This window comes from Paroedura picta, chromosome 3 (genome assembly GCF_049243985.1).
Source record: "Paroedura picta isolate Pp20150507F chromosome 3, Ppicta_v3.0, whole genome shotgun sequence".
Classification (NCBI taxonomy): Eukaryota; Metazoa; Chordata; class Lepidosauria; order Squamata; family Gekkonidae; genus Paroedura; species Paroedura picta.
This window is the reverse complement of record NC_135371.1, coordinates 50,899,341-50,915,105: the sequence shown is the minus strand read 5'-3', so window position 1 is coordinate 50,915,105 and position 15,765 is coordinate 50,899,341. Positions and strand designations below refer to the sequence as shown.

At 41.6% G+C, this 15,765-nt stretch overlaps 1 protein-coding gene across 5 annotated transcripts in view; it reads right to left on the bottom strand.

Moving 5' to 3' along the window:
* Positions 1–3,197: 3,197 nt before the first annotated feature.
* Positions 3,198–15,765, bottom strand: part of EFCC1 (EF-hand and coiled-coil domain containing 1) — an 85,175-nt gene continuing 72,607 nt past the window's right edge. For 2 of the 5 annotated variants that reach the window (XM_077325637.1, XM_077325639.1), the window contains exons 6-8: positions 13,160–13,336; positions 8,648–8,717; positions 3,198–4,849 (exon numbers count right to left, since the gene is read on the bottom strand). In XM_077325637.1, the coding sequence (XP_077181752.1) occupies positions 4,716–4,849; positions 8,648–8,717; positions 13,160–13,336 (381 nt within the window). In that variant the 3' untranslated portion in view covers positions 3,198–4,715. Of the gene's footprint in view, positions 4,850–8,647; positions 8,718–12,289; positions 12,412–13,159; positions 13,337–15,765 lie in introns of all 5 variants that reach the window. The other 3 variants (XM_077325638.1, XM_077325640.1, XR_013229043.1) reach the window with 2 other exon arrangements.

Genomic DNA, 15,765 nt, shown 5'->3' with positions numbered 1-15,765 from the left:
GGGATTCCCAGAGAAGCACTTTAAAATAGAGGATGTAGCGAGCAGTTTGCTGCCCAGACGTGGGATGTGGGCAATGTCATATGGAAGGGCGTCTCCATGAAGTAAGCATTAAGCTACATTTATGGCGTGCGGAAATGCCCTAAGTATTTCACAGACTCCTGTTCATCCTTGACCCAAGATCATTTAAGAATAAATATCACTGATCCTAATAGACTATTTTAGCCAGTTTTCTATCTGTAAAGGGCCTGTCCTCTTATCTCCTGATTCCTAAACTTAGAAGCTTTTGGTGAGAGATGTTAACAGCATGCATGTGTTTGTGGGGGGAAAGAACCATATAAGTGATTTCATGCTGGCCATTTTGCCAGGAATTGTTCATACAGTTATTACAGAAAATCCTGATTACTTGCTGCCAAACCCTGGCATTACGGCGTGTTCCATACTGTCCACCTATCTCTGCTGCCCCCTTCCAGGGATGATTTGTGATATTTTGCCTCAGTCTGAAATAACAGTATTTAGCTCTGCCTCCTCCTGCTGACCCTTGCTAAAATTCTTTGACATTTTGCTAGTATAAGCATTTTGCTACCACCTACTTCCTCCTTAGCCTTTTGAAATTCTGAGACATTGTTCTCTCCACAATACACATTGACCAAGTAAAGACTGTCTTTTCACTGCATACCCTCCACCCACCATTATCTTTCCTATGCACACAGATCTGCCTCAGATGGAATATGGTAATCTTTCATTTGTGGGTTTGTGAATACAGGCTGGCAATCTCTCCGGAATGTGTTCATAAACGGACAATTCATTTGTCCTGATTTTATGCTGGGCACATTAGTCAGCAATGTGGATTTCTATTTAGAGTGCTAAGAATGTTAACACTTGATGTTTATGCATGTGGCACTTCCTGGTGGCAAGAATAGTAACAGACAGTGATAAGTCAGCACATAGCACGGTATACTGCCCCATATCTCATTTTACATGTGCACACTTATATAGCATGTACATCACCTGGTGCTAAGCCTACTGTTACTAGAGGGAGTCGACACATGCTGTGTAATCACAGCAATACACTTTCCATTCCAGTCACATCCCCTCACATCCAAGCGATAGAGAGCAGAGACAAGAAGGCATTTAAATTCCCTCTGCAACCTATAGCTAGGCCAACTTTCTGATAGTATACAGACCTGACACACAGGCAACACTTGATGCATGCATGATGTGTACACAAAGGATAAAGAAAAACTATAAAGTTACCTCAGATTGGCATCATGCTTGAATGTAATAGTAGAATAAATTCCCATTAAAACAAAGACCATTCTCACCGCTGATTCACAAATAGCATTTTATTGAGGATTGCATTTTAATTAACTTGGTGGCAGTACAAAATTGTGGTTTCAAATCCTGGCTTTTATTATTGTATTTATAAAGCCATCATGAGTTTCATAAGCTAGAAAGAAACTCAAAATAAATGTTATAAATGAATAAAATGAAATAAATAGTAATGAAGCCCAATTCTTTACTGACTTACTCAGAAGTAAGTCTCATTGCGTTCAGTGATACTCCCAAGTAAGTGGGTATAGAATAGCAGCCTTATTCAAGTCTTTTTTCCCTCATACTTATCCAGAAAAAAGTGAATCTTCTTTTAAAATCTGTATGTTAATACAATATGGTTTGGATGATCCTTTTTGCTGAAAAAAGCATAGAGGAAAAAATCCTTAAATGACATGAAATTTTGTGAAGCAGTTCCTTCCTGCTTCAAAAATAGCTAGGATCCCATTATTGTATTTGCAACTTTTTTATCCATAATAATTGACTAGTAAAAATAACTTTGAAAAAAAGAGATTTAGACACTTCCTGTCTCTGCACACAGCGTAAACATGACACAAGTGAGCGGGATGTGAAAAACAGAGGACAGGAGATGACAAGCACAACAACAACACAAAGTGTCACTGCGAGGTACAAGAGATAACATGGAGAGTGAATATTTGCATCTCATTAGTTGCATATGAAAAGCACAGGGAAGCAGTGAATAACTGGGGCTGGAAAGAAAATTGTTCAGCTGATATCTATTTTGAAACATCTCCATGTTGCTGTAAAAACTGTATCATGTTCTAAGAATAAAGCTGGTGGGAAAACCTGATGCATGACTGGAACAGGGCAGATCAGAGCAGCTCGTATCAGAGAGAATTTCTATCCAGTGGAGATTTGGCATCAATCCAACAGGGAGGAAGAGTAGTGGGGTTGGTTCTGTGATTGCTATGGCTTTGCATTTCCTGCTTGAAAATATCTTGCAACATGGATCTTTATGGCCTGATGGTTCCACCCCTAATAATGGGAGAGCAACTGTGCCAAACTATCCCAGTGTGATGCAGTGGTTAAAGTGTTGGGCTAGGATCTGGAAAACCCAGGTTTGAATCTCCACGCTGTCATGGAAGCTGGCTGGGTGACCTTGGGCCAGTCACATATTCTTGGCCTAACCTACCTCACAGTGCTGTTGTGTGGATCAAACAGAGTAGATGATTTATGCTGCTTTGGTTCCCATTGGGGAGAAAGGTGGCATATAAATAAAGTACATTAATAAATAAAAGGATCTCTGTCAATCTGATCATCCTGACACTCTGGAAGAATTGTATGACTGGTGAAGCAAGACTTCTAGGGGCCTCAGCTGGACTTGAATGGAGGGTCTCCTCCAAATCCTGCCAACATATGGTTTAAGGAATAGGAAATAATAAAAGTTTTTATAAAAAATTGAGAGTTTTATCAGCCCTGCAACAAAGCCAAATCAACTTGCATCTGTTTCCAACAGAATGACACTATAGATATGCACTCCCGAAAGTACTTCTTGTGCTACTGCAGTGCTACATACTAGTAACACAGTTCTGTAGAGCTCATGTAATTTTCCTGTAATGTAGATCATGCTATCTCAGTCTATATCATAATCCCTTCTTTAGTGTTGTCTGCAAAATGCAAATGAGGCTTGGGAGGAGCATCTCTGGGTGAAGACACTTGGGTCAGGGCTCCCCAAAGCGGCCACACTCATACCTAAACATTCACCTTTCTGGTTCCACTATAATTCCCCCAAGTTTGTTTCCCACTGAGACTGTCTTCCCCTCCCACAAAATACTCCAGGCTTCAGGCTCCCCCAGGAATGCATAACACATCTGTATCTATTGAACAGAATCACTGGCACAACTTCAAAAAGTTTTTAAAGGTAACATTTAATATAGCAATCTAAGATGTATCACAATTGAAGAAAACAGTTGAATATTACTATTGAAGCATAATGACATATATAGTGCGACTATTATTTCAAATAAAACATTCAGTTGGACAAAAATGTAAATACAACTCTAGAGTTAAATAAAATGTGCATTTACAAGCACATATGCAGATACATACACCAATGTACTTTGTAGTACATAGCCTTACATTACTATAGGTAGTTATAACAGCCTATAGCTACCATATAGCAACCTATAAGGTATAAACAACTTTATACTGCTTGATATATTTTTTATAATAAACTTGTACTTTCCATAGGTACATTAAGAAAAGAACATGGATTTTGTCCATTAATTGGTGCTCAAGGGAAGGCAAACTACTATATTGAAAATGATATTAAGAAAAGTTAAAATTAATATCTCCTGTTATAATCAAGGACAAGACTCTACTGGGCTAGGAGTAGAACATTGTTTGTACAGTGGGTTGCTATATTTCTTCTATCCAATAAATGGATGTGTTAGGCACCATTTGTTAAACAATCTTCCACAGAAGCCGCAAGATAGCTTGCCTGGAAATGAGACAAGATACTAAACTTCTCAGAAGTATCACATGTAATTTAACAGTTCAAGACTAGAGGGCAGGTCTTGGTTGTCAGAGCTGTCAAGTGTGAATTCCAGGCATTTCCAGTTAAGATATTTCATGTAGCTCAGCTGAGAAAGGTCTGGGCCATAGCTCTTAGAGAACTGTGCTCAAGATCTGGGAACTGTCAGATTTGGTAATAGGGGCATGAAGAACCCATGTAAAATGACAATTCGATCTTCTACAATAGTCTTTCACTATTCCAGCTTTGGAATTTGACAGATGTCATGGGTGGCGGTCACCAAGGAAGTGCTTATGCTCTCTATTTCATTTCTTTTTATATTGGTTTATATTCTTCCAATGGTTTCAGTTTTCTACTCTTTATTTCACAGGTTGGTTTGTAATATGTATAAATGCTAAATCATTTGAGATGCAATTTATACATATGTGTTATGGTAATGTGCAGATGATGCTAAAATTACATACATCTTATGGGGGACATTCAGTACAAGCAAACATACAATAGCATGAAAATAAAGACTTGCATCCAATCGAGTGTTCTGTAGATGGAAGAATTTCTGTCTCTGAAGAATGACTTTCTTCTACTGCAGAAGAAAATGCCCCTCAGTGTTGCACTGAGGAGGTCAGGTAACCTCTTGGAGTGGCCTTGCGGGGCAATTTGGGCTGCAACAGGAGGGGGTAGGCAAGATAGTTGTGCTCCATGGACAAAAATCCAGTGGACCCAACTCAAAGAATAGGGGTTTGATTCACACTAGGCAGGAGTAAAACAGAAGCAGGATTTTGGGGTTGAAACAGTGTGTGTGTGTGGGGGGGGGGGGGGTTGAAAATCACCTCTAGTTGCCACCTTGTGTTTTGCGTTGTAGCTTAGAAGCCCTGTGGAAATAATCACTTGTTCAACAGGAGATAACCAATGGGTTAACCAAGGACTGATGACCAGGAGATGTTTCCAGAGACTTGCTATGAATAAGTTCACAGGCGGTCAGTTCATGGTAGAGGGTATCTAAGACTTCAAAAATATGTGGCTTTCCTTTAAAATGAAGATAAAATGCAGATGGTTAAATTAAAGAGTTAAGACTGTGCAGTTTCAACAGTAAAATCTTCTCTGAAATGATGCTGTAAGTGGCAAAATAATAATGCAGACTTTCTGAAAATTAAGATGTGACAATGCCTTCTAGCTTATGTGAAAATGAGGCAGAGGGGAGCAGCAGTTAATCACTCTGCATTCCTGTGTGCTTCATATACTTTGATCATTAAATTCCCACCCTTGTGTAAACAAAGGTTACATTTTGGAATCTATATATTGGCGGTGTTTCTTGGTGGCCTCCCATCCAAATACTAACCAAGGCCAACCCTACTTGGCTTTGTAGATCTGACAAGCTAGCCTGGCCTATCCAGTCAGGGCTAAGTGGATATGCAAATACAAAATTTACTATCTGTATATCTAATAGCAACATGTGGCCCCCATCTGTAGATCCTTATATCACAATGATAATAAATGTATTTTTTTTTGCAAACTTGCAGAAGAATACAAAAAGTTTTTTAAAAATAAACTGGAGGTTTACATTCTCTCAAATTAAAAAAGTCTGTGTATACACAGACAATGCACTTATCAGCTGAGTAGGCAGTGGCAGCCACCGCAAATATAAAATATGGGCTCAACCACCATGGGGTGGCTACAGATGCCCAGTTGTTGTGGCAGTGGATATTGGGATACGCGCCTGAACTGGCCACACTGGCAAAGCACTCTGGGAGCTCTTTCCTGCCTGGCTGCCATGGCAGAGTGCTCTCGGAGCTACTTTGAGCCTGGTTGCATGGCGGAGAACCAGAAAATCCTTTGGGGCTGGCTGTGGTGGTAGAAGATGATGGGAGCCACTCCGGGCTCAGAGGGGCTCCCAGATATTGACACTGTCATTGTAAGTGGGTGGTGAGGCCTGAAGTCAACATGTTGGAGGGAAAGATGGGATTGCCCCCCATGAGTCTTGTGGGCCTTTCACTTGTGTATGTGTGTGTGTATAAACTAGTCCCATCTTAATATTTAGCATAAATAACTTAAGCAAAGTAGGGGGGGTTTGATCCCCGGATTGGTGGAATGTTAGAAAGTAGCCAGATGAGTATCTTCTTTCCTTGTGCAACATAAGTGTACGAAACTGGAGTCAGCTACTTCTCTCACTAAGTCATGGAAGTCCACAAACAGACCTTCTACCATATTTATTCCACACAGATGTCTCCTTTCAGAACCCTGTCCATTTCCTCATTCTGAAGATATTCTCATTTTTGTAAAAGGTAGCTGAATATCTTCTCTTAATTTATAACCACATATATTCAACTAAAATTAGAACAATGTTCCCTGAATAAAGTTTGCAGTTGGGGAGCACTGTGATAACCTTATCGTGATCATATTACTTTTTCATATTAATTCCAGTAAGCCTTCATGTTTAATGTTTAACCTGTTTCATGTTTAATGTGCAGAAGCAGAATTAGATCACAAGGAAGCAAAGAAAAACCAGGTATTCTGGTGATATCAAATCATAAGTTGCTTAAGCTGAAAGTATATGTGGAGAATGTTCCATGTGCTGGCACACTTCAAACAGCTTGAAAGAGACAAAGAAAATGGGCAAGAGCCTCCAGGGAAGGGCCTTTTGTTCCCAATGCATATGTGTTTTGAATTTGCAGTAGACCTTATACCAGGAAAGAGATGTGTGTTCGTATGGGTGTGGAGAGGCACTAGGGATGTAGCCTGGGAGCCAAGGGGGCGGCAGCCCCAAAAGGTTTGGCAATCACCGCTTTAGACCATCAAGAACCTTCGGCTGTGAGATAAATATCCCACCTTTCTTAGTAATAATCATTATTGTATATACAGCACTTTGGGTGTATAAAATACTTCAGCCCTCTGTTCATTAAGAGGCAGTTCAAGCGGAGAATCAGTTTGCATTCATTCCTCTCCAGCAATAGCCTTCCTCATACTGAAGCCGCTGTAATGTCCCTAAATTAGATACCTTTAGACCTTTGAGATCAAAACTTCAAGTGAACTTCCAAGTTTTTCTTTTAAAAAAATCAACCTCTTGTTGGACTGCCTTCTTAAATAAACTGGCCTGGGATGCAGTGTCTGTTCTCCTAAAGGAGACACTTAAAACTTTTGTGGACATAATAAACTAGCCAAAACAAAATGTTCAGGCTTCTTGAGGCAATAGCATCAGCTCAGTACAATATTGCCAGGGGAAGGGGAAGACTCTGCTATTGCAGGTTTCATAAAAACATAAAATATTATCAAAGCAGGGGTGATGCCCCCCCTCTTTTACAGAAAGATGCTGATGTCCTCACTCTCATCATCTTCCATCTGTGCATCACCTCTGTACATCTTTACCCTGAAGGTAGCAAAAGAACTATGAGACTGTAGAGTACCTAGTACCAAGCTGGGCATGGATTTCTTCTGCTCTCTCTTATCCCTGTACAACCTCGCTGGGAAAGAAAAGGACGAATGCACATTTGCACAAGTGTCATACATGGAACTAAGTTACAAGAACTGCTTTCCATTTCCATGTAGTTTAAAAGGCTAGGAAACATTGCATTTAGCTTGAGAGAGTCAAACATCTGACAAAGCGAGCTTTGACCCCAAAAACTGATACCCTGAAAATCTCGTTGGTGATAGTGGGCTCTGATCTAACTTTCAAATAACCTTTCTCATTGCCCATATAGAGTTACCAACTTTAGGTTGGGAAATTCCTGAAGGTTTGGGGGTGGAGCCTGGGGAGAGCACGGTCTATGGAGGGACCTCAATGAGGTATTAGAATTTTCCCTTCCTCCAGGGGAGTGCTGAAGATCAGTTGTATTGTCAGGAGATCTGCAGGCCCCACTTGGAGGTTGGCATGCCTAGTTCATGGTCCTTGTAGTTAGCTCTCAGTGGTGTTGTGTGGTTTTGAATTGCAAATGCATCTTCCCCTTATCTTGACACCCCAGACAAATAGCATAAACAATGTCTTCCTTACCAGCATTTTACCTTCCCCCCCTACAATTCTACCAGTTGATCACTCCCTTCTGGGATTACTAACTCCTCAGTAAGCCCAGTAGAGCTGTGGAGCCCCAAAGAGGTGAAACTGATCTCGATTCAGACCAGGGCTTTTTTGGCGCTGGCCTTGGCCTGGTGGAATGCTCTGCCAACCAAAATCAGGGCCCTGCGGGACCTTAATCAGCTCCTCAGAACCTGTAAGGCACAGCTATTCTGCTAGCTCTGTGGTTGAGACCAGGAATATAACACCCATAACATTGGTTTGGCTGGCCTCCCTAGGTGAATTCCTGCTCACATATTGAGAGGAAATATCAGAAGAAAAAATACCATCCAAAGAATGGAAATTCCCTCTGAGGGCAAATGATGGATGTACATGTGTTTTAGAATATTTTAATGCTATATATGTTTGTCTATAAACTGGTTACCTACCCTGAGCCTCATGGGAAGGATAGGTTAGAAAAATAATATTTAGTATATTATCATCATCGTCATCATCATCATCATTATCTTTTCCATTGTCAGTATCATAGAATTTGTGGGCTGTTGCCCTCTCACTTATGTCTGGGCTGATTTAAATTCTTCTGGTGCTTCTAGAATGACTTTCTTGTTACGTGGACTCATCTATGCATCCCAAGAGCATTAGAACTCTGTCATTGCCTTATTTCCTACAATTTCTGAACAGCAGAAGCATGTACAGTAGAAACAACTTTCATTTGCTGCAATACCTAAATCATATTCCCATACAAAAGGGCTTCTCTATGCAGCCTCCTAAGGAGAGCTTCTGGGACGGTCCACTTTGCACCGGTTTCATGTACTTACCATGCTGTGGGTCACAGCAGGATTCCAAAGTGTTGAGTATGATCTTCCCCAGGGCTCGCTTAGATATGTTCTTTGAAACACAAAACAATATTATGGAACGTTTAGGTTCAACAAAGGTTTGTACACATGAATCGTAACAGAGACACATTAACAAGACTTCTAAATTAAATGTCATACGTAATGGTATTAAAGGAGAGCTCATTGTTATGCAACTTTGGATCAAATAAACTACATCAAAGGTTACTTTGACATGCTTTCACTTTAGCATTTTTTGACTACCCCACAGGGAATGGATAAATATGAAACCACAGTTTCAGAAGCTGGTTCTTATGCAAAGAGATATCTGTTGCAGGAATACACACTGCAGAATGAAAGCAGGAAAGGAAGAAACTGGGAGTATCTAAAGAAGGCGAATAAGACCTGTATTGTGCTTTTGCCCTTCCTTCCCCCCTCCCCCTAGGTCATGTAAATCCCGGGCTTGTCAAGAGGCATGAGTTTTAGTCCTTGGCAGGCAGTTCATGGCTTGCAGCTTGTGGTCCTTGTGAATTGTGCTGCAGGAACTAGGACAACCATACTGCTCATCGCTTACTCTAAGATTGGGGGCAGTCTGTTGGGTCATATACTCTTATTTAATTGTATCATTCATGCCACTTTTATTTTGGAAGCTGCTCTGATAAGTGGGATAAAATATTCAGATATATAAATAATCAGGGATGGTCACACAAAAGGCATTCAAAGGGATTTAAATGCATAAAAGTAACAGATGAGTGATACAAGAGGCACAGGTGGGTAGCATGTATGCCAGTGGGAGGAGGTGGACTCCTCTGTACTCCATTGCAATCATTTTGCTAAACGATTTGCTGATAAAATCTCTTGCACCCACAATGTGGATTCTCCAGCTGCAGCCCTTTCTGCATGGCATTTGTTGCCTTGGGATCTCTATCTGGGTGGATAGAGATCTCTATCTGGGTGGCACAGACATTTTTTAAACACATTTTTTTAAAAGCTCAAATGCAGTGAGGGACTGAGCATTACAGGCAAGAAATTAACAGACTCATCCAAGGCAGCTTTGTTTTCCAGGTCCATCACATCTTTATTTACAGAATTTCTATGTAGCACCGTAAGCTCAAAATACAGTTGGCTTTTCTGAAGGTTAAAGCAGTGTCTCTCAGAATCTTGCAAATGTGTGGCTGTATGGATTCTTAGTAACCTTCCCAGGGTGCCGTCAGTCATCCTATTCATTAACAGCTTTTTATCGCAACCCTGAGCTACAATACATGACTGCACACAAGGCTCAAAAGCACTGTTCCCGCAACAGCATGACACCCTGCTTGATGGATCATCGGCTAAACTGGAATGATTTTCAAAACCATGGCTGGGCAGCAAGGGACGTGTCAGAATCTTGGCATGGGACGCAGCTATGCCTTCTGTCAATCATAATGAGTCATGTCACTTTTATAGCATATCCCTCATGGCAGTGTTATTGATACGAACAGGAAGCACTGTCACATCAAAGACACAACAGCCCTACTAAGTGAGACCGTTTCCGCACAAGGAATCTGCCTCTGGTTGTTGGTGGGTTTTAGAGCCCCCTGCCCATGACGCTGCCTACCTCCCAAGACTGTCCAGGGGCTGGCTCGCATTTTACCCAGACTTCCCTCAGGATGAGGGAAATTGCAAAAAGTAGATTTGCCACCTTTTATCTCGCATCCCGCTGGTGAGCAACCAGAGGCAAGCCCGTATGGAGGGGAAAGGCATGATAGTCTCTGCTGCATTGTCTCACATCCACCCTCACATCCACCCTCCCCTCTCCATTTCCTGCTCTGAGTAATTTTTTTAAAAATGGTGCAGTCCATGTTGCTGCATGACCACAAAGCTACAAAGGTAAAATAAAATCTTCTGCAAAGTGTCCATGTTCTTTTTGGGATCAGGCAGGCAAACCACAGTCCCCTTTCTGTTTTCTGGGGGTGGGGAATGAGCTGGGAAAGGGGGGGGGGCGGTGATCAAGCATCCTTCTTCCGATCATTTATACAAAATGTATTTTTGGGCTCCAGGGATCATGTTCAGCGTCTTAGAAATCCACCCAGACAGAAACGTTTCTCCTCCTGCCTCGATTATAATTCTGCCTGCCTTCTTAAGATGCTAGAACCAAAACTTCTTGTTTTCCAAGGCATCCAAATGACTTTTGGTGCCTATGGCCTACTGCTGCCTGCCATCTGGGATTGCCAAGCTTTCCTATGGCTCCACTGTGCATCCATATCACTTTACTAACACAAGGTAAGTTTAGAGCATATGCAAAGTGGCATCAGCATGGTCTCTGCAAGGAAAACAATGCAGGTTAGGAAACCAGCATTTGCCAAGACAATCCAAAACCTACGATTTGAATCTCAGTTTCACAAATTAACCATATTTATATCTGAACCAAAGCATCTCTTCTTTGCATGGCTGTCTGTTTGATTTTCCATAAGGAAGGAATCTGACACTTCATCGGAACTGTCCAAGGCCCTAAGCTATAAGCAGGTGAGCCTTCCTCAGACAAGTTTAGCCTTCAGTAAGCTACCATCACTTGGAATTTCTAACACTGACTGCAATTAGATTTGTATTTGAGGAGCAAGGGAGGTAAGAAAAGTCTCAAAGGGCATCAATATTCAATATGTACAGTGAGGGAGGCAGTACTCCTTCATCTTCGATTACATTTCCTGCATTTGCAGACACTGTGTTGTGCACAGTGTATGGCAACAGTGTACCAAGAATTCCACTCTAAGGAAACAGGAATTCAAGTATAATTCTAAGAAGTTAAACATAACATTTTCTGGATCTAAGATCACAGACAGTCTGAAGGGAAAATGGGAGCCTGCAGTAGGAGGGGTAGTTTCAGCACCCCCTTCCCTGCACCCATGGAACTGCCACGCCACTGGCATAAGTGCTGTTACTCTGGTGAAAGATCAACTTTGGATCTAATTCACAGACAGTGTTCACACTGGGAACTTCATTGCCCTGGCTCCCTTGTGGGATGGGGTGCACCAGGCCAAATGCTCCCCAAGCAGGAGCAGGAAGCAGCGGGGCAACCTGCCCCAGCTCAGACTCCAGCCTGCAGCCCAGCACAGAGCCTCTGGTGCAGTAAAGCTCACAGTAAAGAAACAAAAAAAAAGGAGAAAGGAAATGAAGCTGTGCAGGGCACTGAAACCCTGCCTCTTACCAAAAGAAGACCTGTTCAGACCCACTTTGGCTTAAAAGATTTCACCTGACGCTGGATGACCACCTTTTAGAGCTTTGTGGAAATATTGTTGATATCAATAGTGAGAATGGGAAGTCATTCCTATTGTTATTCAGGCATGTTCCTAGACCTGGTCTTTGCTGAATGCCTAGTTTGGCCATTTTTTTAAGCTCATATGTCAAAAGCATACTTTGCCTGTGCATTTGGATATACCCAAATTGGAATTATACCCAAAATTAGCTGTTTCAGGTCAGCTTGGACACATTAGACATGACACTCTCAAAAATCTGGGAGTAACAAAAATGCAGAATTTTTGGAGTGTTTTAGGAAGGCACAAGAAAGAGGTTATAGTCAGGTAGACCTGGCCTCCATCCATGGCTCTTTACATTTTAAAAGGGAAAGGACCAAACTGGCCCCAAACTTACCATTATGCCATTGGAGGCGTCTCCCCACCACAGAACCAACCCCTAAACTGTAAAATGGCAGTCAGATTGGTGGCTCCTTGGACTCCCAATGAGCTTGGCTGTCACAGCAGTCATTTCTTTACCTGCAGTTGGGCAAAATGATAGCAGTGGGGAGAGGCCTCAGGCAGGGACCATGGCAACATGCTAAGCCCAGGGCCGGCCTCCTCTCTTTCCCTTCTCTGCTCCTGCTGCCTATGGTGTACTGTGGGGAATGGTTTCAAATGCTGAGCCTCCCCAATCCCAAACTGGTAACAGCAACATCAGGTAACAAAACCAGTGCCCTATCCCTAAAATTTGCACCTTAATGCATAGGGAACAGCTTAATAGTTGAATTTTACTAGACTGAGTACACAGCTACACATAATGAATGGTTTTATGATTGTTTCTACTTTTGTAAAAGGTTACACCAAATTGCCACCCCAACTGTAATCTGAACAGTGAGACAATTGTTTTTCCACAGAACATTGCTACCACATTCTGCTTTAGAACCCACTGGAGAAATTATACAGGTACAATTTTTCCCAAGAGGGATAAGACACACTTTTCAGCAGAAAATGGAGCAAGGGAGAAGGATTAAATAAGCCCCAGTAAGTGCAATGTATAAAATAAGGCATGTGAGTAAAAGGAATATAGAAATATGTGTAATTTGTAGCCCTTCCCTGGAATATCCTAGGTCTAAAGCCCTGAACCATTGCTTTGGAGAGTGGTATGTGCTTGAAACACTTGTAAGTGTTTGCCTAATGCAGTCATTATAGCTGAGCTTTCCTTGACACTGGATGTCCCTACAGGAGACCTTCTGAAAGGCAGCATCAAAATGAGCTGTTTCCTCACATTGTTTTCTTTCCATACCAGATCCCGGAGTTGCTGAAGAAGCTGTAATACATCCAAGAGCTTTTCTTCCACCAGTGACAGCCGTACTCTCTCTGTCTCCAACATCTGCAACTCCATCTTCAGCAATTCAGCCTCCTCCATCCTCTGCTGCAGTTCCCCTAGCAATGGACCTTTCATCTGGACAACAACAGATGATATGAAAAGTACCGTGGCACATTCAACTCTCCTCCTTCAGTCAGATACTTGCCTTCAGCAACCTTCTTTGAAAACCAAGTTAAGTTTTTCTAAATGGAAAGTGTGAGTGAGTAATATAGTCATTTATAAGGTTACGCAAATATCATTCTTCTATTTAATTGATGTTTCCTGGGTTATTTGACATATGCCAAGGTCCCCCACAGATTTCAGTTGTTGCCACTCTGAATATATTTAACATTCACTTTCCTAATTGCAGAGGCTGGGCTGCTTTCAGGTACAACTAATTTAGTTCCATAGCTTCTGTAGCACCTGGATGCATGGTGCACCTATTGTACCAATAAAGAAGTCAAGCTCTCCATCTGCTTTTCATTTTCCTTCCGCCATTAGTATCTGCCAACATAGTTACGAAATACACGCTTAGCTGCACAACTGTGAAATACCTTTGATTACTTTAAGTGGATCATTAAGCAGAGGAGAAATATTGGCATTTACATTAACTTCAATTGTGACTAAATCAAGCATGTGCTTAAGAGCTGGTCACCTCCTTAAGTTTAGTATTTTAGTCAAGTATTTTGTTGATTTGCAAGACACTTCTCTTAGTGTGTGCTCGTAATCAGGAAGTGTGCTTGTAGAGGGTGCTCATAATCAGGAAGCTGATTTATGAGTGCCTTATGACCGCAGCATTAAGCAATATTACCTACTGTTGAAGGCTGATTTCAAACATGGAAAAAAATCACTGTAGGTTTAATATGGTGTGCATGGGGAGTGCTGGCTAAATGGATCCCAAGAGGCTGAAAGCTAGGTCTGCTTGGATTGAACTGCCATGTAACGTGACAGCACCACAAACCCATTTTTGTCTTTGTTTGTTGGTATTAGTCAACTATTGCGCTAGTCAAGTGATCAGATTGTTATATTTGTCTTGGGTCTGAGCAGGAGGAAGGGTACTGTGAGCCAGGATTTTGTGATGCTTTGACCAAGGTATTAAAACCTGCCTTGAGAGGAAATGATTTCTTCCGAATACTTGCTCCCATTTTAATGCCAAACCATTCATATTCATTGCAATGGGCAAAGGAAGAATATGTGCAGCATTTTAAATGCCACTCTTTGCAAATGCTTATTGCAAACAGACATCTAATACATTTACTTTCATTACACCTTGGGACAAATCTCACATTCACCAGTTCTTGCTAATTTTTTAATTATAATTTTTAAACCTTTCTGTAGTTCCAGGCCATAACATGGGCCTGTCAGGAAAAGCAACGGAACAGGAAAAGCAAGGGGTAAACATCATTTGAAGAAGAAGAATTTTATTTAGTAGGATAATATTCCCCCAATCGGTATTTAGTAAGTGAGGAGGAACCTCAAAGCTCTGGAGAGCAAATGTTGCCTCAGTAAAAAGTGAAGTAATCTATGACCCAGCTAGAGTTCCTCTAAGAAGGTCAGCTTATTTGCTGACAGAGCAGTGATATATTTTAACTGGCACTTGAACAGGATCAGCTGAAAACAAGTCAGTTCTACCAGTCCAGTGTGACCTCTGCTTCCCTAACAGTCAGGTCATTTTGCAATATGGGTAGATGACATAGCCCATCTTATCTGCCAAACAGTGACTTCAAAATTCCCATTTCCACACCCAGTTTCATAGCAATGAAATAAACAGACAGCATCCTGTTCTTGCCCCTAGCACTGTGGTTATGATCTGATCAGCAGCCAGGGGTAGAAATTGTTCATGTTTTCCAATAGCAATATGAATCTGTTGGAGATTAATCATATTGTGTGCACCCCACCCCTTCTCCAGCTAGCAGGTTTGCTATTCTGTTCATTGCCAACACCTTGTAGACCATATGTGGCTAAACATAAATCTATATCCATATGCAATCTTGAATTCCTCCCACCCCACAAATCTCACAAATCATCAAAACAACATGCATACAAAATTCTTTCTTAAACCCCACCATATTGCTCAGACTGTATATGCGTGTTGCACTGTTCTATGCTCTTTGGAAAGTAGAAATAAAATACATTGCAAACTCTTGAACAAGTCCAGAACACAGTGTGTTAATGAAGAACTACACTGTGTACCAAGAACCAGTGAAGAAATTCCACAAAGATTCCCATCCTTAACCCCCTGGATATATGATACACGTACTCCACTCCTTTGCCTTTTGATCAGCATGACTGAATGCCACTGGATACTCTACATCATGGAGGCACAGGTCAAGAATGTAGCTGGCCAGGCGTTTTTCCATCTTCATCAGGCCCAGCTACCTGTCTCCTGAACACTTGGCCACAGTTATCCATGTGACGGTCACCTCCAGAATAGATTTCTGTAACTTGCTCTACGCGGGCCTGCCCTTGTTCTGATCCGCAGACTTCAGCTGGTGCAAAATGCAGGTGCTAGGGTCCTCACCAGT